This window comes from Crassostrea angulata, chromosome 5 (genome assembly GCF_025612915.1).
Source record: "Crassostrea angulata isolate pt1a10 chromosome 5, ASM2561291v2, whole genome shotgun sequence".
NCBI classification, from domain to species: domain Eukaryota; kingdom Metazoa; phylum Mollusca; class Bivalvia; order Ostreida; family Ostreidae; genus Magallana; species Magallana angulata.
Window position 1 is genome coordinate 51,766,370 of NC_069115.1, and position 27,357 is coordinate 51,793,726.

General features: G+C 33.9%; 1 protein-coding gene across 10 annotated transcripts in view; it reads left to right on the forward strand.

Moving 5' to 3' along the window:
• LOC128184240 (uncharacterized) overlaps positions 1-27,357 on the forward strand; it is a 105,933-nt gene that overhangs the window by 21,907 nt on the left and 56,669 nt on the right. For 7 of the 10 annotated variants that reach the window (XM_052853650.1, XM_052853652.1, XM_052853653.1 and 4 more), the window contains 6 exons: positions 4,507-4,705; positions 6,478-6,580; positions 8,025-8,115; positions 15,864-15,909; positions 20,331-20,400; positions 22,369-22,471. In XM_052853650.1, the coding sequence (XP_052709610.1) occupies positions 4,507-4,705; positions 6,478-6,580; positions 8,025-8,115; positions 15,864-15,909; positions 20,331-20,400; positions 22,369-22,471 (612 nt within the window). Of the gene's footprint in view, positions 1-4,506; positions 4,706-6,477; positions 6,581-8,024; positions 8,116-15,863; positions 15,910-20,330; positions 20,401-22,368; positions 22,472-25,027; positions 25,329-27,357 lie in introns of those variants that run through there. The other 3 variants (XM_052853651.1, XM_052853662.1, XM_052853660.1) reach the window with 2 other exon arrangements.

A 27,357-nucleotide genomic window follows, 5' to 3' on the forward strand; every position in this document is an offset into this window, starting at 1 on the left:
TTTTAGATTTTCAAAAGTGAAATTTTAACAGTATCTTTATAGAAACATAAGTTTAGAGATGCAGTGTACTTGTCCATCCAATATGCATGGCGACTTTTTTTCAGCTGTCCTGTTTAAAAATAAATCACGCCCTGAGGGTCATCATAAATCTTATAGTAGATTGAAATCCTCATTAAATGATTGAAAATATCTGACCAGTATGTGTTGATGTGATGGCCCCTTCACTGATTTTTGTGCTCTGATCTTTTTATGCTAAGGTAAGGTACTTCTTGCATATCTTTTTGAATGTTGACAATTACAGAATTTCTAATAAGGGTGAATTCTATATTGAACTTTGGAGAGAGAGAGAGAGAGAGAGAGAGAGAGAGAGAGAGAGAGAGAGAGAGAGAGAGAGAGAGAGAGAGAGAGAGAGAGAGAGGAGAGAGAGAGAGAGAAAGAGAGAGAGAGAGGAGAGAGAGTTACCTTTAGGGTTTATTTATATACAATTTCTTGATTCTGTGCAACAAATAGATTGCATGTATTGAGTCACACTGTATTCTGGTAAATGAGTGGTCAACATAATTTGAACTTAACTTTAGGGAAGCATTAATGGAGTTTTCCTGTATCTGCTTGGAAGGTTGATGTTTTTTCGATGTGTTAATGCAACTATTCTTTGGAGCAGGATATTTATAGATTTGCTTTGATGCCAAAATTAAGAATAGGAAAAGCATATTATTATGGTAATTTCTTAGGTTGATTACTATGATTCTTTTATATTCCTTTATTGCATTTATGAATTTGACCTTAAATTTCTTAAGAATTGAAGTTTAAAAAAATAATTTTTCAATTAAATTGATTAAGGTAAAATATATCGCATGTAATTAACCTTGAAGTATGTGTGACCTTGAGTGCTGACTGACTGTTTAGGTGATGAGGGTTAATACAGCAATAGATTAGATTTAACCTCTATGACCCTGGACCAATGGCTTTATGAACTTTTGCTCCTGTTATTCTATTCATCAAACAAAAATAAAAACCTATTTATATAAAGTTTCTGTGGATTATTTCAATTCTGCTATTGACTTGGGATGGATTTAGAAAATCTTCACTGACAGATCAGATAAAACTTCAAGGATTACTGTCCAATTATGTTGTTTGGAAATGGAGAGCAGGAGGGGTTATAAGGGAGATAATAGATGTGAATTTGTGTTCTTTGAGTAAATTTCACTTATTATTATTCAGAGAAATATTGATGATTATTTTATCAGTGGTTTGTGGATTGATGGTTAAGAAATGGAAGGTTCTGATAAAATTTGAATGCTCATCCAACATATAAATAATGAGACTGCATTCTTGTATTATTTGATAATTCTTCTTTTATTTAAAAAGTAAGGAATGTTCAGAAAAATGTAATATAATACTATATTATGCCATTGTTTGTGTGATGTATGATATTATTGCACAACTGTTTTCAATGTTAATTGTTTGTGCGTTTTTGAGAGAGAGAGAGAGAGAGAGAGAGAGAGAGTTTTGACTGTGATGAGACAAGAGACTGAGAGAAGAAGGCATTTTATCATCCCAGTATGCCAGAATAATAACATGATAAGAACAATATTGGAGTGGAATTTTGATAGGTCCCAGGTTTGCCCGTCTGCCAGTCTGGGGAAGTTTTTAGGGTGTCCAATGACGAGATGATGTTTATCTTGTTTAAATACACATCCAATATTTATTTACAGAACCACATTCCTCAGAAATTAATGGTTTACTGTCGTTCATAAGGGATGGGCAGTTTGAAATTCATATATAAAAATGAAATTGAATTTGTAATTTTTTGGTGATTTTCGTTTCATTTCCTAAAGTTTAAAAACCAGTGGGAAATTGGGGTAATTGAATGTGGCACCAGTTTAATAGCCAGATCATGGAACATATATTGTCATATTTTGACACTTCACATTTCTATAGAGAAAATTTAATTGTATGTTCACCAATATTTCATTTAGTTGTTGAATGAATTTTAATAAAGTAATGCAAGGCAAGAATTCATTATTGTAAAAAAAATCTTGCAAAATGATGTAGATATGCAGTAAAATAAGGTAATGAATAGTTGAAGATATATTTGTGTTAAAAGTTGGTTTGTCTGGAAATCTGTATGGTCATATCAATTTTTTTTATTTGAAAAAAGGAAATAAGAAGTAAGGACAAGTTCAATATCAGCTTGAGCAGCAAAAGCTTGTGTGAATTTTGATATTAAGTAACTTTTGAAATCAAAATGACTCAAAGTTTTTACATTGCAATTGAGAAGTGATACTGTATAGTACAGTTGAGCAGTGTTATTGTGTAGACTGTCTCTACATTACAGTTGATCAGTGTTATTGTATAGTCTGTCCCTACATTACAGTTGAGCAGTGTTATTGTATAGTCTGTCTCTACATTACAGTTGAGCAGTGTTATTGTATAGGCTGTCTCTACATTACAGTTGATCAGTGTTATTGTATAGGCTGTCTCTACATTACATTTAAGCAGTGTTATTGTTTTGTCTGTCTCTACATTACAGTTGAGCAGCAGTGTTATTGTATAGCCTGTCTCCACATTACAGTTGAGCAGTGTTATTGTATAGGCTGTCTCCACATTACAGTTGAGCAGTGTTATAGTATAGTCTGTCTCTACATTACAGTTGAGCAATGTTATTGTATAATCTGTCTCCACATTACAGTTGACCAGTGTTATAGTATAGTCTGTCTCTACATTACAGTTGAGCAGCAGTGTTATTGTATAGTCTGTCTCCACATTACAGTTGAGCAGTGTTATTGTATAGGCTGTCTCTACATTACAGTTGAGCAATGTTATTGTATAGTCTGTCTCTACATTACAGTTGAGCAGCAGTGTTATTGTATAGACAGTCTCCACATTACAGTTGAGCAGTGTTACAGTATAGTCTGTCTCTACATTACAGTTGAGCAGTGTTATTGTATAGTCTGTCTCTACATTACAGTTGAGCAGTGTTATTGTATAGGCTGTCTCCACATTACAGTTGAGCAGTGTTATTGTATAGGCTGTCTCTACATTACATTTAAGCAGTGTTATTGTTTTGTCTGTCTCTACATTATAGTTGAGCAGCAGTGTTATTGTATAATCTGTCTCCACATTACAGTTGATCAGTGTTATAGTATAGTCTGTCTCCACATTACAGTTGAGCAGTGTTATTGTATAGTCTGTTTCTACATTACAGTTGAGCAGCAGTGTTATTGTATAGTCTGTCTCTACATTACAGTTGATCAGTGTTATTGTATAGGCTGTCTCTACATTACATTTAAGCAGTGTTACTGTATAGGCTGTCTCTACATTACATTTAAGCAGTGTTATTGTATAGCCTGTCTCTACATTACAGTTGAGAAGTGTTATTGTATAGGCTGTCTCTACATTACATTTAAGCAGTGTTACTGTAAAGGCTGTCTCTACATTACATTTAAGTAGTGTTATTGTATAGTCTGTCTCTACATTACAGTTGAGCAGTGTTATTGTTTTGTCTGTCTCTACATTACAGTTGATCAGTGTTATTGTATAGGCTGTCTCTACATTGCAGTTGAGCAGTATTATTGTGCTTATCATTGTTGTAGTTGAGCAGTGTTATTGTGCTTATCATTGTTGTAGTTGAGTGGTGTTATTGTACTTCAATCTTGCTGCTGACGTTTAACAGTGGTTTTGCATTTCCTAATTACATTGCAGTTTAGCAGTGTTCCTGAATTTCCTAATTAGATTACTTTTGAGCCGTGATATTGCATTGACTGATTACATTACAGTTAAGCATTGTTATTGCATTGCTTAATTACATTAGAGTTAAGCAGTGTTACTGAATTTCCTAATTACATTTTCATTGGAGTAATTATTTTTTATTGACTTCCTCCAAATAACAGTTGAGCAGTGGTTTTGTATTGTCTTTTTCTACCATAAATTGAGCAGTGTTATTGTATTGTCTATCTTTTTGTCAAGGATAGTTATTGTATTCTCTCTAGATTACAATAAAATGAGCAGTGCAGTAACTAATATTTTCTTCGTTTATGTTGTAGTGGAGCAGAGTTATTTTATTGTGTGTTTATGTTGAAGTTGAGCGGTGTTATTATGTTGTATGTTAATTACACTTGAGCAGTATATGTTGTTATTTAGGCATTGAATCATTATTTTTTGAACGATATAGTCTCATAACTGCAGCGGTGTATGCATACACATTTAATAAAATGCGTTAGCAGAATGAAAATTGGTGACGGACTAAGAAACTTGTATGGTGTCCTTAACATATGTTGTAGCCAAGCAGTGTTATTGTCTGTTATCATATTGTTTGCTTTAACATTACAGTTGAGCATTGAGGATGGGGTTAAGCTGGGGAACCTGTATTGTGTCATTATGTTGTACTATAAATCTCTGTATTTCTATATTTTACAGTTGAGCAGTGAGGATGGCGGCGGGTTGAGGGACCTGTATTGTGTCATTATGTTGTACTATAAATCTCTGTATTTCTATATTTTACAGTTGAGCAGTGAGGATGGCGGCGGGTTGAGGGACCTGCTCACGCAGGCCAGCATGGACTACCGAATCAGCAGCTACCGCCTCATCATGGACTCCACACGCTCCATCCTCAACTCAGACAGCAGCTGTGGGTCCCCGCCCCTCGACTCTGGCCTGGAAGATGTCTTTGAGGAGCTGGCAGATGGCTTGGATTACCCCAGAGGTACTCTGTCACATTAAGCTTACATTTTCTCAGGTTTTTCTCCAAGCTCTGAAGCATTACGTGGGATAGTGATAGAACAGGCTGTGTTTTGCATTAAGGCGATGGTTTCTTCAAAGTATACTCAGATTTTTTTGTGACTCGGCAAATTGAATGGGGCATTGTTGCTCGTGCTTCTTATTTATATAATTTGCTCAAGATACATTTGTCAAGGAAACATTCTGAAGCTATTTCCTGATCATGATTAACAGTTGACAATTGCATAATGTCATTATTATAATAACACTTTTCTTTGATATTAATGTTTCAAAATACATATGAAGAACAAAATTTATATTAACGTAGAATACAATGCATAATGTATAAGGACCGTTTAGTCCCTTTCGTTATCTTATATACTGGCCGCTTCCTTTCAATGCACAGGTTGTCTGAGGAGAGGATTTATGTGCGTTGTCTTTATGAGGTGTTTTTCTGACTATGCGGTCTGTAGTTTGTCCTGATGGTCGTATCACCTATCAATTTATTGACAACTGTGCACTCAATCCCTGCAATTTATGCACCTGGCGTAAACAGATTTTTTTCTCTTTGTATTTTTTTATTGAGAAGTATAGGAATAACAAGTTCTTAATGATGTAAATTATTGAGGCCCTAATTGTGTGATTAAGTTACTGACATATAGGTCAAGAAAGGTGTTGATACACGCCCACGTTTAAGACATATACATGTATTATACAGTAGTGAAAATATATATGCATCGTCGGGTAAAAAACGTATTTTTGTAAAGTAGAATCTGGCTGTGATTTTATCTTGTTCCCACGTACTTTTTTGTTTAAAAGCTTATTACATTTACAGATGTATGATATTCAATATTTGACAAAACATCAATCATTAAAAAAAAAGAAATCTAAAATGCATCTTAATATTTACTTTTTTTTTTTATTGAGAGATTTCCAGAAATTAAATTTTGAGGTGAATAAGATGGTGTAAGTTATTTTTAAAATGTGTGTTATTGTTGAATTTGTGAAGAGATAATAGGCAGCCATGAGGCTTCAGTGAACAATGTCAAAATGTCAAGAAATTCTGTTTATTTTAGGGGTGTATGTCTTATAAATAAAAGATCTCATTTTTATAACTTAACCGATCAAGAAATGGCACCAAATTCTTAACCCCAAGGTTATTGAAATTATGTGCAAAACAACTCCATTTGGTCAATGGCACGGGCTCTATACCTAACTTTTGTTACACCTGTTCAGGTGATGGATGGTGGTGATAATTTGAACCAAACACCTCTCTTGTTTGTTTGTCACCATTGTCATGTCTGGAATGTCAAAATTTCTCGCTTCATTAGAAGTAATGTACTTGTCCATCATATTGTGAATGAACTTCTTGCTCTTTCTATGTAGCTGTATTTGATCAAAGTTATTTTAAGATTTCATTAATGCACCTGGCTGAATGCCTCTAAATTCCAGGGAGTTTGAACCCGGAAAGGTGTGCATGGAGAAATTGCATATTAATGCATATTGAATTATTTTGTACTTTGCAAAATTTGTGAGCGAGTCATAAAGTAAGGAAACATCACATAGAGTTATTTCTCTTTGAATATAAAGTACAGTCATGCACGTACCCTCCATGTTCACTTGTAAATTGAAAAAAATATGTACATTTTATGTATTTTTTTCCCGCATATTTGATACAAAAAATAATAACACTTTGATTATGATTTATTTGTTGTATATGTATTTCACATTGCCACTATATATCATTATATTTATAAGCAGTTGATGCTCGACATGAAATGGTCCATGATTTGCTGAAGAGTGAGAGAGAGTACGGCAAGAGGCTGAGGAGCATACTGGACACTTATGCTGAGCCCCTGAGGTAAGTCAGGGATGGTACCCTGGGGCCTTAAACTAGTACAAGGTCACTTTTGATCTCCCATGGGATTTTAAAGTGAAACTGTGATCGTAAATGAGCAAGATTTTTATAGTTCTATGGACCCAGTCCTAGTAATGCTGGCTTCAGAAGTTAGAAACATTGAGCATGCAATTAAATGCTTTTTTGTTATAGAATCAATGAAATGAAGAATATTTTTTTTAAGGCCAACCATTCAATACTATTGCTGCCCTATCCCCCCCCCCCCCCCCCAAAAAAAATACTAAATAATAATAATGCTATTACATTACTTTCCAAAGGCAGTGTTTATCATTACTTACCAACTATGAACTGGAAATGTAATTTTTGTTGGACACAAAAATCCTTGTTCCCAAGGCCATGTTAAATAAAAATATTATGTCAAAAGTATGTGTGTGATTTCTTATGAAACATTATTTTGTGGAATGATAACTGATGTCAAACATATAACTGTGTATAGTTCTGTTGTATTCTGTGTAGTCTGTGTCACACCAGTTAATGTCACTATTTTGACTAGCATGTATTTATTTTTAGATCTTCTGTTCGCAATCAAGCCAAAATTAGAAGCTGTTTATCATTGTTAATTAACACATTCTTGTTGAAAGATACTACATTTGTTGAATGTATATTTACTAAACAATATATGACATTTAAATGTTTATAGCTGCATGCATATGTAATGAAAAAAATTCTTTTGTTGTGCAATGTGTTTTGTTCTTAAAAGAGTCTGCATATATAAGAAAATTCTGCAGATGCATGGGCACAGAACCCGAATGTGTCGAGACTGGAACTATATACAGCTGATGATATATTCTGTAGACAATTCTATTTTGTTGCAGAAAAGTTTTAAGACAGTTTTATAAAACATTCCATTTTGTTAAAAACTACTGGTTTTGTGAACAGTTTACAGTCAATTTTGGAGACAAATTTTCGTGTGAACATTCGTGTGTAAAGCTGCAGAAATTGTGAAAATTCAATGGATAAATCTGTGTTAGTACTTGATATAGCTTTTAGAGAACTTCTGTGCCTATTTTACACATCATTCTGTGGTGATCGGTGCAGAGATTAAGTTGTGGACATCAATTGAACATATTCTCATGTAGAAAAATATATTTTTAATTGCTTTAGATATATGCTGACAATGTTATTACAGTAAAACACGCTTATAACGAAATGCTGGGGACGGGCGATTTTACTTCCTTATAAGTGTAATTCATTATATCCGTCTAGTTTACAACATGTAATATAGTCTCGGGGAATGAAAATCAATTCGCTGTAAGCCCCAATTCATTGTAAGCATGTTTGCTATAACTGTTTTACTGTAGACAGTTGTGTTCTGTTGCATAGATATGTACAATGTAAGAATACATGTATTCGTTACTTAAAAAAAAAAGATTTTGTCCCCTTGTAGGAAGTTTTCGTCCCTGACTCCAGAGGACCATCGTGTGCTGTTTGTGGGCGTGGAGCCCATCCTGTCCATCAGTGCAATGATTAGTACCAAGGTAAGACTCAGCCACAGAGAGACTAACTCTAGAATGTCTGTACCAAGGTAAGACTGAGCCTCAGAGAGACTAACTCTAGAATGTCTGTACCAAGGTAAGACTCAGCCTCAGAGAGACTAACTCTAGAATGTCTGTACCATGGTAAGACTCAGCCACAGGAGACTAACTCTAGAATGTCTGTACCAAGGTAAGACTCAGCCACAGAGAGACTAACTCTAGAATGTCTGTTCCAAGGTAAGACTCAGCCACAGGAGACTAACTCTAGAATGTCTGTACCAAGGTAAGACTCAGCCTCAGAGAGACTAACTCTAGAATGTCTGTACCAAGGTAAGACTCAGCCACAGGAGACTAACTCTAGAATGTCTGTACCAAGGTAAGACTCAGCCACAGGAGACTAACTCTAGAATGTCTGTACCAAGGTAAGACTCAGCCACAGAGAGACTAACTCTAGAGTGTCTGTACCAAGGTAAGACTCAGCCACAGAGAGACTAACTCTAGAATGTCTGTACCAAGGTAAGACTCAGCCACAGAGAGACTAACTCTAGAATGTCTGTACCAAGGTAAGACTCAGCCACAGAGAGACTAACTCTAGAATGTCTGTACCAAGGTAAGACTCAGCCACAGGAGACTAACTCTAGAATGTCTGTACCAAGGTAAGACTCAGCCACAGAGAGACTAACTCTAGAGTGTCTGTACCAAGGTAAGACTCAGCCACAGAGAGACTAACTCTAGAATGTCTGTACCAAGGTAAGACTCAGCCACAGAGAGACTAACTCTAGAATGTCTGTATCAAGGTAAGACTTAGCCACAGAGAGACTAACTCTAGAATGTCTGTAGTACCTCAGTATCCCCTTATTGTCACTTTCTGATGCATTGCCCATCCATTCAGGGTCAGTGTTCTCCTTTTGTAAGAAACTTCCTAAATCATACCCTAGGGAACAAGATTCTGTCCATGCTAACCCTGGATGGTTCCAAACAATGAGACTGTTTTTTATTTTTCATAGCAAGGGCATTGTTGCATATGAGTTGTACCATCAGGAGAGGTCTCTGACCATATCCTCTTTATGAAAAATTACTTTTGAAAAAAGTTCTTAACCAAGGCCACATATTAAATTTAATCCTTGGATAATTTCTAGCTGTCCAGTTTTCCTGTAACCCTATCTCTCCATGATGGCGTCATTGAGCCATCGTCTTATGCTTCTAATACAGTAATTACAATAGCTCACCCTTCGTCAAAGCAAAGCAAAAACTTCTACAAGGACGCTCCCTGACTTTGGTCTATTGCAGGGGACGTTTGTATTATATTACAGCTTTATTTCTGGTTCTGACTAAGTACTATATTCTCCTAAATCCTCCCACTTCCTTTCAGTATTGCTAGACATTTTGGAGAATATTTTCTTGGTCATCCATTTGCATTTATTCATATCTTTACATCTTGGCATTGGTTTGTGTTCTTATATAGGTAAGTAAAAATCATAAATATGTTTTCAGAGAAAATTTTACTATGGAATTCTTAAACTATATGATTAAAATGCTACTGTAGATTCATTATTTTACGCAAGAACTACATTCTGCTATTCAACCATTTTGCAAAAATTATGAGAATATAAAATTCAAATTCAAAATTCTTATCATGATAGTTTCATTTAGTTTACATCTGTCAAAAATTAAAAGCAAGATTTTAAAATCTGTGAGTTGTGCATCTCACGATTTGATGCAGATATTATTTCCTTGCATTTAATCAGGAATCTACAGTACTATATATATGTAGTCTGAAATTCTGCCCTTAATAATTTGCCCCTTCATCAGTGGGCAAGTAAAATTAGTGTGGAAAAAAATACTAGTATCTTAAAACTTAGTTTTGTTGTGATAAATTTATATTGGGACAAAAACTTCAGCAATTGTGATGACTATATATATATATATATATATATATATATATATATATATATATATATATATATATATATATATATATATATAATCCAAAAGATAGAAATAGATTTTTCTTTCTGACGATTGAGTGCTTGTGGGTTACATTGTAGCCCTAGTCTGACCAGTCTTAATCTCTTAAAACATGCCTTACTTGGAGGTGTTGGGCCAGTTTCAATAGCTATCTCTGTATTGTGATTTTAGTGTTCAAAAAACTGATTAAATCTTGTTGAAGACTCTTGTGTCCTCGTAAATCTGGGTCAGTAGGATAGATTGTGCAAGTGTCCCCTGGGGATTTGTCTTGGTTTGACCACCGTACATTTCTATGGACAGTGAATTTTACTTTTCTAGAAAAAATATTCAACAAGCTTAAAGAATATATTTAGATTTATTTGTTCAGGTATTTAGAGTTCTCACCCCAAAAATGCAGCAAGTGGCGGTCGCATTTAGAAATAGTTGGGTGTGAATTGGCAGTTCCCATTATTTCTTTATTCTGTGTATTGAAGATCTTAAACAGGTGGTTCAGAAGGTTTCTAAATACAATTGACACAAAGATATGAATATCTTGATTTGTTTTTAAGACATCTTAAAAAAGTATTAATCGAGTTTATGAAGTAAGTTTCGCCCCAGTTTTTTTGGTTGGAGAAATTTTGTGTGTGCTTGTATGACAGTGTTTTACCAGTTCCATGCAAGAGCCAGCCAGTGTGTGGCAATATGCATTTTAGGGACAGGTAAAAAGGTGTATAATCACTTAAAGTGAATGGTCATTAGTGAAGACAAATATTGAATTCTTGTTCATTTACAACGGTACTGAAGTGGATCTACGGTAGTTGTCTGAGGATAATTATCATTGAATAGGTGAAAAATTTCAAACTGTAAGGATAAATGATCTCGCCAGACTGTTTCAATGATCAACTTACAGGATTGAAAAGAGCACCTGCAAAAAGACACTTTCAGGACACTTGATGAAATTTTCTTCTAATGCATTAGAGCCCTTCAGATTGCACGTCCTTGTGAATATTAGTGCATGGCTAAAAGCTTTAGGGAATTATCACTTTATTCTGCATATTTAGGATATTAATCTTTGAAGGTTATACTGTGATATTGAGTTAAAGATCTGCTGGAAATGATTGCTTGGGTGTAGGTTATCAATGTAGAGAGTATCTCCTTCAAAGCTATTGTGTATAAATCCTATCTGATGTTATCAAGGAAAAAACAGTGTTTACACTTTTATTTTGGGAGATGAAAAAGGAAATGCTTGATAAGTATAGTGTTTAAATTTTTTAATGCACATTCCGATTTTTTTTATTGCAAAACATCTGCACTTTACAAAAAATTGAAGGTCGAACGGATACAGTTGTCATTAACTTGAACGCCTTTGAATTATTATGATAATTTCTACATATAATCTTTAAATCTGAACAAATTTTGCCATTGAAGATTTCACTAGGATTGGTTTAAATTTTAGTCTAAGTTGCCCACAACGACATTCTATGGAAACTTCTGTGGTTTTGACAAGATTCACACAGACTGTATTTAGAGACCAATATCTATTTTCAAACCATTGATAATTTCTTTTGGCTTTACTAGGTCATGTATTTTAAAAGTACATGTGATATGTAATCCCTTTAGTAAGTTATCGGGGATTGTTAGTGTCTTTCACCAGAAAAGCTTCAATGGTCCTTGTGAATAGTTTAACAGGTTTGACTTGTGTGAACTCATGTCTTGCACAATTCTACCCTGCGGGAAATGTTGAACTTCTCAATGAAGTCTCCCTACATAATAATTTAAAGGATGGTGGGGGGAGCATTCAGTGAATTTTCAAACTTATGTAAAGAAGTCAAATCTTTGACCTTTTAACTAGTTTGACATGGTCGGGTAGTGGGGTGGAACAAATTTGTCCGATTAGTGGAAAGTATCCGGTGTATTGATGGTTCCGGTCAACCACTGGGATCAGTAATGGATGATGTAAGCCTGACTTTGTGACTCCCTGCGTCACCCGAGACTACCCCAGTGAGCGCCCAGTCACTGATTCAGGATGATCTAATGTCAAATCAGATGATTCAAACTGGTGTCAATATCCCTATCGGACATTCCAGTACTCTGATACATATATAGGTCTTAATGTTTTATCCTATCAAACTTTATAAGTGCTTGTTGCCCAAGTATAGAGTAACTCATGCAGACACATGAGGATTGTTTGACACATTTATATATAGATGGAAACTTTTTTGAATGCTTTCCTGTTTTAGAAACCCAGACCCTTAATTATATATAAAAAAAATCTTGGCTTGTTAAAAGTTAGTATATTTATAGGACATGAATGGTCAAATTCACAGTCTTCCTATCATAATCTGAAACAGACCCTTGTTATGTCAAAGTTTAATCTATCTTGAGCTTTGATTTGCGGTACAGACTGATATTTTGTCCGTGATGACAATAAAGTGCTTTCTTCAGGAGAAGTACCCCTACACTTAGGTTGATAAGATCTCGGCCCTTTTTGGTCTACGACTTTTGCTCTGAAGATGCCGACATTTGGTCGCCCGTGTCAGCTGTTCTGTAGTAGAGGAAGTCCATTGTTACGGAGGCGAGTCTGTACTTTTGGTTTCCGTTTGCCAAGGTTTTGCACCAGAGCTAGATTTTCTCAAAGATTACAGGCGTCTGAAATTTGAGTCACAGTATTTTTTAAGAGTTGTAACGACTCTCTTATCATAATTTCATAATAGGTATGGCATAATTGAAGTCACCTCTCGTAGAGTTTTTCATCGGGCGCTTTGTGATTTTTTGATGTGTTTTGGAATCAACTGATCAGTGGAAAAGGGGTAAAGACCAATTAATCATTTATGTATGCAGAGATAGGTTTCTTCTTAGCAGGAGACATGGACTGTTGTCTTGTTTACCTCGACACACTGAACATATACAATAACAGCAGTAAGATTTTTAATTTCTAAATAACTAAGGCTTTTGTACAGTTTTCATTCATAAAAATGTGAAGTCCCAAGACATTGATGGGAATCTATAAGTACAATGTATGTAAATTATGTTTTCATTGGATAAAAATTTTGTCAAGAACATGAATTATCATATGCTAAGAATGAAGGGAAATTAAGTTTCCAATTTTTTTTTTATATTGTAATATATTTCATCGTTAAAATTCATGTTGTTCATAACTCCATAGAATAATGCATGATTATCTGTGCAAAGGGTGCGAATAAATTTGACATGCGGCAAAAGGTCAAGGCTCAATTCTCGCTGTGGTGGTAAAAATTGTGGACGCAGGTACTCTTATTTTGTAACATGATTGACATATATATGTGTCATACATCGTGTTTGGTGAGTTAAGGTCCTGGCTATTGGGACCAAGATAATTTTTTAGACCATGCATTGAGTGCATTCTCTTTAATTACATAATTTTCCCTCCTCTTTGATTATTCGATAGAGTAATTTGTTGCTATTAGAACAGAGATTGAACCATTTATTTTAACTTTGTTTATGAAAGTTTTAAATTTTAAATCATATCAATAATTTTTGGTTACGTTTGCTAATTGGTTGCTTCTTGTTTGTCAGTTGGATATAAGTGTTTGGGTATTTTCAGCTTCTCTGAAAGTGTAACATCTATACAGAAAAAGAACATATTAAAATAAAATGAATTCCCTCAGAGGCCATATTAATATTTTAGGTAAAGACTAGAACAGAAAACAGCTAGTACTTTGTTATAGTGTCTCTTGTGTTAGGGCTGGGCAGTGAAATTGTATTTTTCTAAAATTTCTTCTCAACACCTTGGCATCTAGCAGGGTTAAAATTAACAAGGATCGAGGCTTCTATTAAAATCGTTAAATTCAAGGGTCATTTTTTTTGTCAAAGATATGGTTATTATAACAAAAAAGGAATCTATTACATTAGTAGTACATTGTAGTACTTTGTTCATTGAGAGCAAAATCTGTTAGTAGACAACTAATTGTCTTTTAACATAAAAAAGATGCATTATAAAATGCATCTTGATCAGACTTAAGGTAACAGACAGGTGTTGCCAGATTACTAGATCTAAGATTAAAAAAAACACTGTATGTTTAGGTGCAGTGTGACAGATTTCAAAAGTGATTACTTTGAGACGAATACATTATAAGGGTTTTAATTTCACTATCAAAGCATTTACAGTGAACATTAAGCCACCATAATTAACTATTGTTTTGTAATTATATAAATCACTTCATTGAAAAGATATTCAGTTGAAACCATGCCCTGTGAGTTGTACCGTCATAGAAAAGAGTGGATTTAGAATGGTCAACGTCATTTTCAATTCTTTAAATTTACAGTGCCCTTAAAGTGGTATGGGACACCTCCATGTTGAGACGTATTATTTATCGAAATAAACAATTAAATCAAGTATAATATTATAAATAGTTTCTTTCCTTAAATATTGTCATTTAACAGCTTAGAGCAGTGGGTTAGAGAGTTCATTATGGATCTGTAAGTCATGAGTTTGAATCCCACGGGGGATTTTAAAAGTTTTACCTTCCTAAAATTCTTAAAAGGTATTTTTTGAAGAAAAAAAATTGTAAAATTTCAAAAATTTAAAGCGATGAAAGTATTTTAATTATAATGTAGTTTAACCCCCATTAATATCATTGACTACAGATGTCGCATACCACCTTCAAAAGCTGATATAAGAATTGCTGTTCGCTAAAATCAAAATTCATAGAGAAGACCTTCAGTTTACGTACTTTATACCACTTCCTGCTTGCGTAAACTTGTATGTAAACATCACAGGGAAAGCTGTGTTTGGTAACTTGATAAATGCTCTGTTCAGAACCTCAGGTGTTTTCTCTCCCCCTCTAGTGTATTATTAGCAGTGACTCACTGTAAATTATCGACATGCCTTCAACCAGAAATATTTCTTTGATTTAAATGATTTTAACAATTTTTTTTTGGAATAAGACATGACAATCATGAAAAAATCGGTTGATGAGAAAGAGAAACTCAGTTGATATCCTTTAGTGTGAAAACAAGGAAATCATTCTAATTTGATCATTTAGTGCACCTATAAGCACTTTCAGTATCATCTTTGCACAATTACATTTAATTGACAAACTGCACTTAAGTATTGAAACCTTTAAATCTCAGGTTGAAAGGTTCTCTTTCCATCAGAGTCATGTATCAAAAAGTTTGAATTAAAAGTTTCTACAATTGTAAATTAAATCAAATCCCCAATTGTTAGCCTTTAAATTGGCCTTGTGTTATATATTTTTTTGATTTGTACAATTTGATAAGCTTCAATCACCAAAGGCGTTTTCTCTCTCTGCTGTATAGTGTACACTTAAGTGAACAGAGAAAATTAGGTCTCTTTTTGGCAAGTGTGTTTTCTTTACAAATCTATGTTACAAGTGAGCAAAGGCCTTGGTATTTGTGTGCAGGGCAGGGTAAAGAAAAGGACCGCTTTCTTCTCTGTGTCTTGTTTATTACATCTTGTGTCTCGTAGTATTAAATAGTGTGACATTTGAGGATAGGATATATGTATTTACAGTAGAGGTGGGTAATATTGATAATTCTCAAACTTGATTGGATTTGATGGAAATTTTGTTACTAAAATTTAAACTTTTGATATCATACAGATCATGTATCAATACATTCATGGCAAAGATATTATTACCGGGTATATCCTGCCCCTGTCATAGGTGGATAAATCATGGAATCTGCAAACAAAACTTGTACATGCCGTATATGTTATTCATGATACATGTCATAGAGTTTATGTAGTGAAGATGGTAGGGTAAGTTTTGCAAAGATGATTTAAATTTTTGAATTTACCTTTGCAGCTTGAAGATACACTGAGAAGTTGGGACCAAAAATCTTCACAGATTGGTATGTATTGAAAAAGAGTGTCCAAGAGTCTTTTAAAGATTTTTGCAATAATCAACCACTGCATCATCATCGTCATCATTATCATCATCATCATCATCATCACCATCATCATGGCCATCATCATCTTCAGGTGTGATTCACTCACTTTGATATTCTGTTTAACGTATGACCTTTACATTATTTGACCTAGTCATTTTATTTTCTAATGTCCTATTAACACATTTATTTTCACAAACTTAAAAAACCAAGAAAGATTTAAGAATGAGATAAGTTTTTGGGCAGGTGAGATAGGGCAAGATAGCAGCTGTATCAAGCTTATATTACAAGTCTCTATCACCAAAACGGGGGCAAAAAACAGGCCAAAAATGGAATGAAAGAATTTGTTTGTAAATAAATCTTCAATGTGTTCAACAAAGCAGAAAAAAGTAGTGAAATCATAGATCAGAGTGGGGAAAAGGTTGGGTTAGTGGCTAAATTACTCTCAGGTTCCAGATTTTTTGTGTTGATAGAGTTCTCTAATGCTGATTAATTCTTCTGGTGTTCAGATTGTGTTAGGGTGGTCACATTAACCTGGTCATGAATTCAGTCACTCCTCAACTAATACAGAGTAATACAGAGAGAGAGAGAGAGAGAGAGAGAGAGAGAGGAGAGAGAGAGAATGCGTGAATTTAAGGATTTAGTGTGTCTTCATAAGTAGTTGTGTGTGCGAGAGAGAGAGAGAGAGAGAGAGAGAGAGAGAAAGAGAGATTTTGTCAATCAAAGCGATTTAGTGTGACTTCATAAAGAATTTGTTTTAGTATGTGGGTCAATTTTATTGAGTTATAAAACCCTCAATGAATTATGAAAGACATTGTCTATTCATTCAGTATGAATAAGGTAACTCCTGACCACAAAACTCCGACCTTTTGAACCTTCCAGTAAAAAATCTGCAATACACTATAATATGCCCCCTCAAACTTAAATGATTCCAAGGTAAATCATAATGGTCATTACACTTAAAGAGAAGTGATTGTAAATGTATTGGGTACATTAAAGATGAGGTATCTTGTTCAATTTTAAGACATTTTCTTTCAACATCTTGCTATGGTTATGTTGTGAAATTGGAAACCATGTTTGAAATGAATATCATTCTGAAAGGTTGTTTCACACAGATATTTAGCTCTAAGCAAAGTATAATTGCAGTATGAAACCACTGGTTTATAATGGTTTAAACGATGTTGAGAGATATACATTACAATGTATTTCAACTGACCGATTTTCTCTTCTTTCACTGTGTAGATTAAACATCTAGTCTACATCTAAACTCTACATTTTTCATAATAGTCCCTCTTGCTTGCATTGTTCGTTAAAACCCATGAGAAATTGATAGTTAGGGACGTGGCGAGGCATAATAGGAATTTTATTGAAAAGTACCCATTCTCTGTTCAAATAAAATTCAAAATCATTAGATGGGCCTTTGATCTTGAGGGAGATAGGTACAGCATTGAAAATTCAGTCCTCAAATAGAATTACTCTTGGTCAATTGGTTTTATGTGGTCATGGTCCATCGATGATTTGGTTTCATGACAATTTACCCAGTGTCCCTATAGGTTACGTAAGTTTCTAAGGTAATGCAGGGGTCACCTGGTGTAATGGTAAAATAGTACCGGACAGAGTAGGTTTAGTATGCAGAGGAAACTTCAGCAGCAGATAGTGAGATCATTCAGTGCCAAGATTCTGTAGGAAGGAGACCTATGTGACTTGTAGCAAATAGACAATCTCAATAAGAAAACACTTCTGAAAAGTAGCTGTGAGTATTTCAGCAGTTTATGCAATTATGAATTCTAAAATCTTTACGATACTTAAGGTTACATTGAAGAAAGTGCAGCTTATTGCACGAACTCATTTTATCCCCATGCAGATCACTGCAAGTTTTTTTTTTATTGCCAATTATTTTCAGAAATGCTAATAGGTATAAAAAACTTAACTTCAAGTTCCTTGAACATTTTCTGTGAATCACATTTTATCTCCAGGATGCAGTTAATGAAGATATTTTAAGATTTGGGATTAAGTAGGATTAACTGAATTCTGTATGTTGTAATAATTGCCTGGCTATGAAGCGCACTAAATCCAACGAAGCTATTGCGATAAGAAAATGTTTTGAACATCATTAGGAACGGTTAACAAAGTACATGTAGTGTTATGAAGTCTAATGAGATGTAAATATCAAGGAATTTAATGTAAAAATTTGTCTTATAACATATTGAAATTATAATGAAAGACATCGCAACAATTAAATAACTCAACAATTAATTAAGAATTTAGAACAACAGATTAATAATCATGCAGTTATGACTTTTTTTCAAAAGAATTAAATACATTCTTTTAAGAATTCATTTCCTAGAAGAAAAAAATTGCAATGCTAATTTTAATTGTTTTTGTTAAACTTACCGCCATTGTACTGTACGTTGCATGTAATTTCAAAACATCAGTCATACTCCGTAACAAAAAAAAAATCAGATTTGTAAGGAGGTATGACTTTGAGAGTGTATGTTTGAAGATTAAATCTTTTCTTTAGAGCTCAGTTAGTTTTTCTTTATAAATTTATTTTTGTGATGTTTTAAGAATTTTTGTTTCTGTCAATCTTTAGTAATACATGTTATAATTTGTTCTGATACTATAGCCATTTTAACCAGCTCAGTATTTATCGTTACCAACAGTTACATGTGTCAAGAATGCCTTGTTTTAATTCAGAACTAGATTATTAAAGAAGCTTTTCAGAATGATTTTAGGAGACATAGAACACCATTTGACATACGTTACATAAAAGGTATTAAAATCAAATAAAATATGTGACGACTTAAAATCAAAGTCTTGTTCCTTTGAGAGTTTGTGTTAGGGATAAATATTGCCTGATCTGTTCAAGTATATATAGGGAAATTAAGAGGGAGATTTGTCATTAAGAATTACGTATGAAGAGGGGTCAGCAATTATTTCTGTATTAAGTACTGGATATTTTATAAAGGGGAGGACACTGTTAAGTGGAGGTCAAGTGGGGGTCAAGCATCCTTCTGAAAACTTCAAGGTTGACCAATTCTCTTCATGGAATTTTATAAGGCTGACCGAACACCTGCCGTAAAGTAATACCAAAGGTGTTTAGATTTCGTAACTCTGTGAAAACTACAGCAGGTTTTGTTTGTTCTACCAATGCTTATTACAGAACATGTTACGTAATGTAAACAAACTTTGCTCTGATTACATTCTACCAGGGATCAAAGGTCAAATTGGCAAAGGTACTCAAGTTTCAAGAAGAGTGTATAGAGATTAATGGTGATATAATATCTGTAAATATTGAAATTTAATGAGGGTTTCATACATATTGCTGATTAAAAGTCAGGACAACAACAACCTATGACAAATTGCCTGAAGGATTTTTGTGGTGAGAGGGGATTTGAGGGTTCCACCTAATGATAATGATTATATAGACTGTCCCATCTTTTAATTAAAGAGTTCATTTACACAATTAGCAACATTTGAGCTCAATGTGCTTGTTCTGTGTAAATAAGCCCATTCAAGTGAGAGTGTGTGATTGATTGTGATCTATGGTGGCGAATCTTCATTGAGGAGTCAGACTTTATGAATTATATGTATTCATTCTGTCACGTACCTCTTTTTTTCACTCAGGTAAAAGTTCGTAAAGTTATTGATCTTCTTCAGGGATAATTCAAAACTGTTCAGAAAAAAGAATTACCTATTGTATCTGGTGCACATGAGGCTTAAAGATTTAGTTTTTTGATAAATATCTCATTGACAATATGATCCCACCTTAATCGGTAAATTGAGTGGAAAATGAAAGGAGAAAATATCCAGGAAGAGAAGCGATTCTCTGTTATTAACTCCTCTAATGAAAAGGATGACAGATAATTATTAATTGAAGATTTGAAAGTCTTTCTTATTTTCTCCCATTGACATTTTAACAATCTAGAATATATGTGGATAACCAAATAAGAAGCTCTGGAAATAGTTTCTCACGAGCAATTGAAACTGTATAGAAATCTACTTGAATAATTTCTAATTGGTCGGAAATAGATATCAACAAATCCCACTTGATGAAAATCTGTTGGTTGGAAAGAGCAAACTTAGCACATCCTGACCAAGTGAAATCGTACTTGAGTTGAACTCAACTCATTGATTGAGTCTGCTGAAGAGTTCAGCGCTCGCTGGAATTATGAAGTGGAATTAATTAGCGGATGATAATCGCCAGTCTGTGTAAACACTCTGCGTCCTCTGTTTGCTTCCATCAGAAGGGGACCCAGCACCGAGTGTGATGTTACCTAAGCTGCGACTGCCCGCTTAAGAGATCGCTTTTCTTCTTCTGTCCCCTTATTTACAGTCTGGATGTGTGTATCTGGATTTCATTGTGAATTTTAATATCCTTGCAGGAAGTCTGTTTAATAGCAAGCTGTGGACCGTTTACGAGGAGTACTGCAACAATTATCACAAGACCAGACAGTGAGTAAACAATTTATTTCCGAAACATATTTACGATATTAAGAATGTATAGAAAATGGAATTAAAAATATTTTTTAAAAGCTGTAGTACTGAAAGATAAAAAGGAAATATGCAGTGGTTGTCACTGTTGAATGCACTTGAGACATTTTTTTTTTTTCACTGTTGCACAATTAAAAAAGTCTGCATAATAAGAAGGTTTCTGATTACAAACTTGAAATGTATTTAACATAAACCCTGAATTTCTAATGTGATGCATTTTGGTGTTATTTTCTACACAACATTCAGTCCAGCATATTTTATTATCATATTAAATTCTTTAATCTGAATGCATAATTCTGTATCCTGAATTTCAATGATTTTTAACTCTGTGAATATATTGCTTGGGTGTTTGAGTGCAATAATGGAGGATGCATGTCTATATAATTATATTGATTCTATATATGTACCTTGATTTATATTAGGAACATCTTGTATCTAATAATTATACAGTAGATGTACAGTATATTTCAGAGGGGGCATTAGGTAGGAGAAATTATAGGAAGTAACATTATCTTAAGTAAAATATAGACCCCATCATGATAACTGCGATACTACTCTCTTGCAGTGCAAATTGATATACTTTGAAGTTTTAGTAGGTAATAAATGATGTAAATAGAACAATTGATGTTACGTCATATTTTACTAAACTTTGTCATTTTGCCCTGCAGTACAGCAGTTACCTTGAAGGGGTATATTATTGCTATCTTTATCCGCCTGATCTAAAAAATATGATGGAAAACAATAATACCCCAAATTCAACTAAAAATCTGGTGTACAAATTAGGAGAACACAAGCAGGGGTTTTTTTTGAGGGGGGGGGGGGGGGTAGTTGTAACCTTTGAACTTTGTGAATTATTTTCCCTGTTATAGAGATGTCATTTACTGATTGACTTCTGATCTAATATAAGGAGTTAATGGTCCGACAAACAGAATCTCCACACAATGCAGATTATGCCAATCACGCAATCCGAAAAAAAACTGACAAAACTCCATAATTTCATATCTTTGATCGCGGAGATTACAAAATTCAAACATTTTGCGTTGTTTTGTGAAGGAGGGGATTTTTAAAGAAATGATGCGGAAAGATCTGTCCTGACACAGTCCCCCTGATCAAAGGCACTGGGCTAGAGTTCACTCATGCACTATAGTCTGTCAGATCTTTTCCATAAAAATTCTTCTTAGGTTGTTTACCCAGATGCATTATAATTTAGGGACCACCGAGTTGTACTATCTTTGGGGGTAGTAATGGAATTTTCTTTTACTTTTTTCTTTATCTTGAATCTTTTTTTCTAATCAATTTGTCAGAAGTTATTCCGCATTTTGATTTTTTTAAAGATATGTTGATTTTAGCATTTATTTATTAACTTTTCAGTACCTACCTCTGTAACGTTTTTGTACCTATATCTAAAACGTCCTTGTAACTTTTAAAGAACTTTTTTGTACTTACTATATTTTGATGGAAAAAAAATGAAATGTCAAGTGTTACTTTTTGTACTTATAAACAAAAAGTTACAAAATAATCATAACTTTTTATGCTGATTTGGAATTAAAATTGATGAATTGGTTCCAAATTATGCTGAATTAACTTATATATCACTTTTAAAAAATATTTTTTCATGGCTCGTAGTCATAACTTTTCAGTGCTTTTTTGGGGTAAGGGTTATTTTTATTATTGTATAGCTGTTCAGTAGGAATATCATTAGAAATCAGTATGTTGTTTTTGCATTGTATAATTTTTTTAACTATATTTTTGATATGAATTTTTTAAATGAGATAAACTGCATGTTTGAAAGTATATTGAGGAAATCTCATTCATTATTGGATTGATGTATGAATTACTTTTAAATGTGAGAACTATACATTATATATAAAAAAAAAAAATCCTCTAAGATAATTAACATGTTATAAATGCATTATTTTATCATTGTAGGTTGTTGGATGAGAAATACACATCTGACGATTCGTTCGTTGATTTCTGCAACCTACGACGAGGGTCCTCGGCCTATAGCTTGGACACACTGCTTCATCTTCCTGTAAGTTCTCGTACATCTGTAATGCAGGCCCCCCCTCCCCGCCTATAATGACGTAATTACCCAGCTATTATTGCATTTCAAACGCAATCTAGCTGTAAGCTAGACCCCCAGACCCCCCTTCTAAGTTTTTATTTTTTTTCCTTCTACTTCAGTTTCTGTAGACTCCCTCGATCCCCCTTCCCCCCTCCATCCTTGAAATAACCTTTACAGAATCTACAGAAGCTTTTATTACTCTGCACGGTGTGAAAAAAAACTTTATATTGTCTGTCGTCTTATTTTTTTTAAGGAACATTATGAATGAATAGATGATATTTATACCTTTACTAGTGAATAAATTTTCTTCTGTCCAAAATGTGCTCTGCAATACTTGGAGCATTGGGGAGCTTATAAGATTCAAACCTTAGGATTAATTGGATCACAATATTTACCATATCTCATACTCTGGCAGTTGCAAATCAGTGGAATAAAACAATTCAGATGAAGTTAAATTTTCTTTGCAATTTATACAGTCATTGTCAAATCAAACAGTCTTAGATTTAAAATTTGAGATTTAGTGTAGGGCATTCGGTTTTTCTATATCCATCAGCTTTGTTTATGTTGATGTACCTGTCTGTTTGTATATAATGCTCATTTTGGTGCATTTTTTGACAAGGAAAATGTAAATAGGCAAATGCCAGGCACAGTCTGCTTCTATAAATAAATAGGTCAAGGCGAACAATTCGTCTCTGCACCAACATCTGTTGTAATATATAATAACACCTGTTTGTTACGTAGCAGAATATGATCTAAATACCTGTTAGCGTAGAATTTTTAATATGCAAAATGTGAGACTTTTTAAGAATTATACAACATCTTCCATGCAGTATGCACCTGAACAGTTTGATAGGCTTTGTTTGAGGTGACCAAGAAGCCCTGGGATGTTTGCCTTTGGTTAGAGCTTAGACATATAGCTGACATATTTTCAGTTCATGCTCAATTGAGATCAAATGGAAAGATAATATTTCCTGACAAGGTGCTGTTAATTTAAAGCCCCAAGTTCGGGGGAATTTAATGCAGCCACTGTATGACACACACTGCTTGTTTTCAACTCAATTTAATTGGTTTGTTATCAGAATCTGTCACCTAGCATTAGATTCAGCTGTATAAAGAGCAGCTGAGTTGCAGAGCTGTCAGCTCAGCACTGCTAGTATATCACTGACTTTCATTGATAAACACCAATTGCTAACTTTTTATGTAAAATTTCTCAAATTCATACAATAAATTAACAGTAGCAATTATTTATCACAGCAAATAAACCATATTTACATAATATTCAGTCACCATTATCGCTCTCAGAGTCCGAGTCTGAACTATTCCACATCTTCAATATCTTGAAGGTTTTGCGGACAAGGTTGTTTTAAAATTAGTATGGTCAAGGTATCCAAACCCACTTAGTGTTCCTTACCTTGGACACAAGTGGGAATAAATTTCAACACATTCTTGTTATTTCATTCAGTAATGCTGTAGCTTTTTAGGCAGAGCATCACTGCAGAGTCATAAATCTGACTGGATTGTAACCTTTTGTTGACAGCAGACCCTGATGAAAAAAGTTTCTCCCATGGGAGAAAAACTGGGGCTTTAACGTAGATATAGGCGATGTCTCTATTATATGAATTAAGAGTGGGGTTCACATCTTCAATTAGAGTTTTAAAAAGGGATTCTTTTGTACCTTTTTTCTTTTGTTGAACTGAATAATTCCAACCCAGGTTCTAAGGATATGGATTTTGAGGATGTTTGAGGAGACATTTTAACCATCACAATGTTATGTTTTTTAAAGGGATGCAGAATCCTTCTGAACTTTTTGAACTGCATGGTGAAAGCTCAGGTGTTGTAATTACCAAACTGATTTAACATATCACAGGTGTTGACCAATTTACAGTCCTCCTGTTGAAATTCCGTATGTATAAATTCTGTGTGGGCTGTAATGTACTCCACACATAATTAAAAGATACATAAAAAGTGGGGAGAGTTTAGTCCATTTAACATACATATACCAGTTTTGTTGTGTTGTCAGAGTTATTTCCCTTTGCATAAGTAAAATATTTCTTTTGGTGAATGTTTAAAAGTGTATCTTGATGTTTGTATTAGATAGTCGTCTAGACTATTTCATAACCATAATAAAAGCTCTTCAGCTTGAATATATAAGGCAACACTATTTCAAGCAAAGAATTTAAATAAGGGTTTTCTTTTCAATTATATAACACAGTTTAACAACTTTAGAAAAAGTGTGAAAGACTGTGTGTCCCACAGATTGTATCGGGAATGATCAAATTCCCAGCGCTAAAGCTCACGGGGCAAAAGAGGGGCTGTCTTTATGTACACTAACTTATTATATCTTCAGTACACAAAAAAAACAGATCCTAGCATGGACAATTACCTTAAACCACAGGGACATGACAGTGTTCATTAAGGAATGGTAATTTAATTCAGAGCTAAAGTATATACTGTGAATAACTAAAGAGTAAGTTCAAAAAACAAAGTCAGCACAATGATTGATTCGTGCACATGATCATAAATTTGACAACTCTGTCACCAGATTTTTAATATTTTTAGGTGTGCATTTATCAGAATATTTCGTGTACAAAAGAGTATATCATTCTGATCATTGCGTCAAAGGATTACCCTGTTTTTATTCCAATTATTCCGGTGCCTTATTTTGGACACACACTGTACTCCGCTTCTCCTTGGATGTTGTTTTTTTGCATTTATGGATTTAATCTTTTATTGAAATTAAGACTTACATGTTTATTGTCGAAAAATGATGGGCAGGGAAGGTCAAAAAGTGCGGAAACGAATCTTCCGTTCCCAGTCCTGTGTGGTAAGCTATTTATTTAAATCATAATGTCAAAATATAATATGGTCATGTTGTTTGAAATTTCAGCTTAAGCATTATAAATAAATATGTCTTGGGAATATAATGCTATCTAGCCCAAAATCTCTCTTTTATTTCAAGACTTGACACAGGGGCTTTTTAATCACCAGATAAGCAAGGACAGGGCTTTTATAACACTTTCAGTGACAGTTGATATTGCCTGTGTCGGATATTCATATTGATATTTATACCTCTATGGAAGCGGAAAATAGCGTGTAAACAACCAGGGTTAAGTTGGTGCTTTGAGATTCCTCACGGACTCTTGAAGTCTCATGAACTTGGTTCAAATCTGACTCTCAAGTATGATGACCATGCATATAAAGCTAGGATTTTCCTATCTGTTTGTCCATTCGTTTCCGCATTCATTTAATAAGTTATTTCCCTCACAAAAATTTGGCTGACTTTTTTCTTTACACAAAACTTCTAGATATTGTCCACAGAATATCAACCTGGGTATTAAGTTGCATGTTCATAAAATATCTATGAAACTGCATGTCGGTGACACTTCTTAGAAAAGACTGATTTATTGGAACGTAAAAAGATACTGTTCTCAGGTCATTGATAAGAATAAAACTTACTATATAAAGATTAACTCCTTCAGAGTTAAATTTCTTGAGTGATGTGTGTTAGGATGTATTTTGTGAACACTCATGAATACATTCCCATCAATATTCAAAAGTCACATAAGTATTTTTAAGATCCCATCAACTTTCAGATTGATGAAGTCCCAGATAATAGATACCCTTCATAGTTATACATACCTATAGACATGTCTCACTGAATGAAAGGCTAAATGTAGACTGTGTCCTTTTGGAGGGTGATGGATTAACAGACTCTCTGATCTTTGATAAAGTTTTGCCAGTCATGTTGGTGACTAATTAAAGTTTAATTGTTACTAATTAGTACTTTGTCTGATATTTGGGAAGATTGTGAAATGTGTATTGCTTTTTGAACTGAAATAGCTCATTCAATAAGGAGGTTAACTTTCTTTAATTGTCTAAGTTATCAGAGATTTGATGACATTAGGCAATTCTGAGAAAATTCAATCTCCATTAACTATAGTAACTATTTTATTTTTATTTAAGTAGAATTTAAGATACATTAAGATAGTGACATGATGATGGAAGTATCAGTAAATTGCAATTTTATATACCCTAGTTTGAATATTTTCAGAATTTACAAGTTTTAGCTTTTAAAATGCATTTATCAAATTCTTAGAAAGGTTTTGAAAAATCCCCAACCAGATTTGAACCCACAACTTGTAGATTACAATATAACGCTTTTACCTGATCAGGCTATGCTATTAGACTAATGAAAAAAAAAATAATATAACTTCTGTATATTTTGGTTGTTTTATTTTATTAAAAGAAAATGTCTCGCAAATAATTTGATGGAACACTTCCTTAGTTGAGGTATTCACATTAACTATGAACATGAGCCAGGCCTAAAGCTGTAGAAGTCCAGTCCCAGGTCATTGTGTGTGTTAGTGGTTCAAGTCATGAAGTTCTTTAAAAGGACAGTCACTATTTGATTGATAAAAGATATGATAGATCCACTGTTAATCCAATTTCTTTGTCGATCTTAATCAGGTCAAAGTGACCTTATTTCATCAGGAAAAGGACCCCTTAACTTTACATTTATATTCATTCATTTAGCATCGTGAATAGGAAGAAAAAGTTGAAAGAATGACCTCACATTTGAACTGCTGTATTTCTGATTCTGGGTAGAATAACATTGTATCATAGAAATTGTGCGTACAGTGTAAATATAATATGAAAGATAAACCATCTCATGTCTGGGTATATCCTCTTTTTTTTGGAATTCCAAAAATCATTGAAAGATAAAAGTATTTGACACGGCTGAAGTTGATGTTGAGTGTTGTTTACTTGAATTTCACGTCTTCTTATTCGACTCTCGAACTTGGAGATGGTTCAGGGGTCCTGCGTCCGTCACCTATCTAGTATAAACAAAGGCG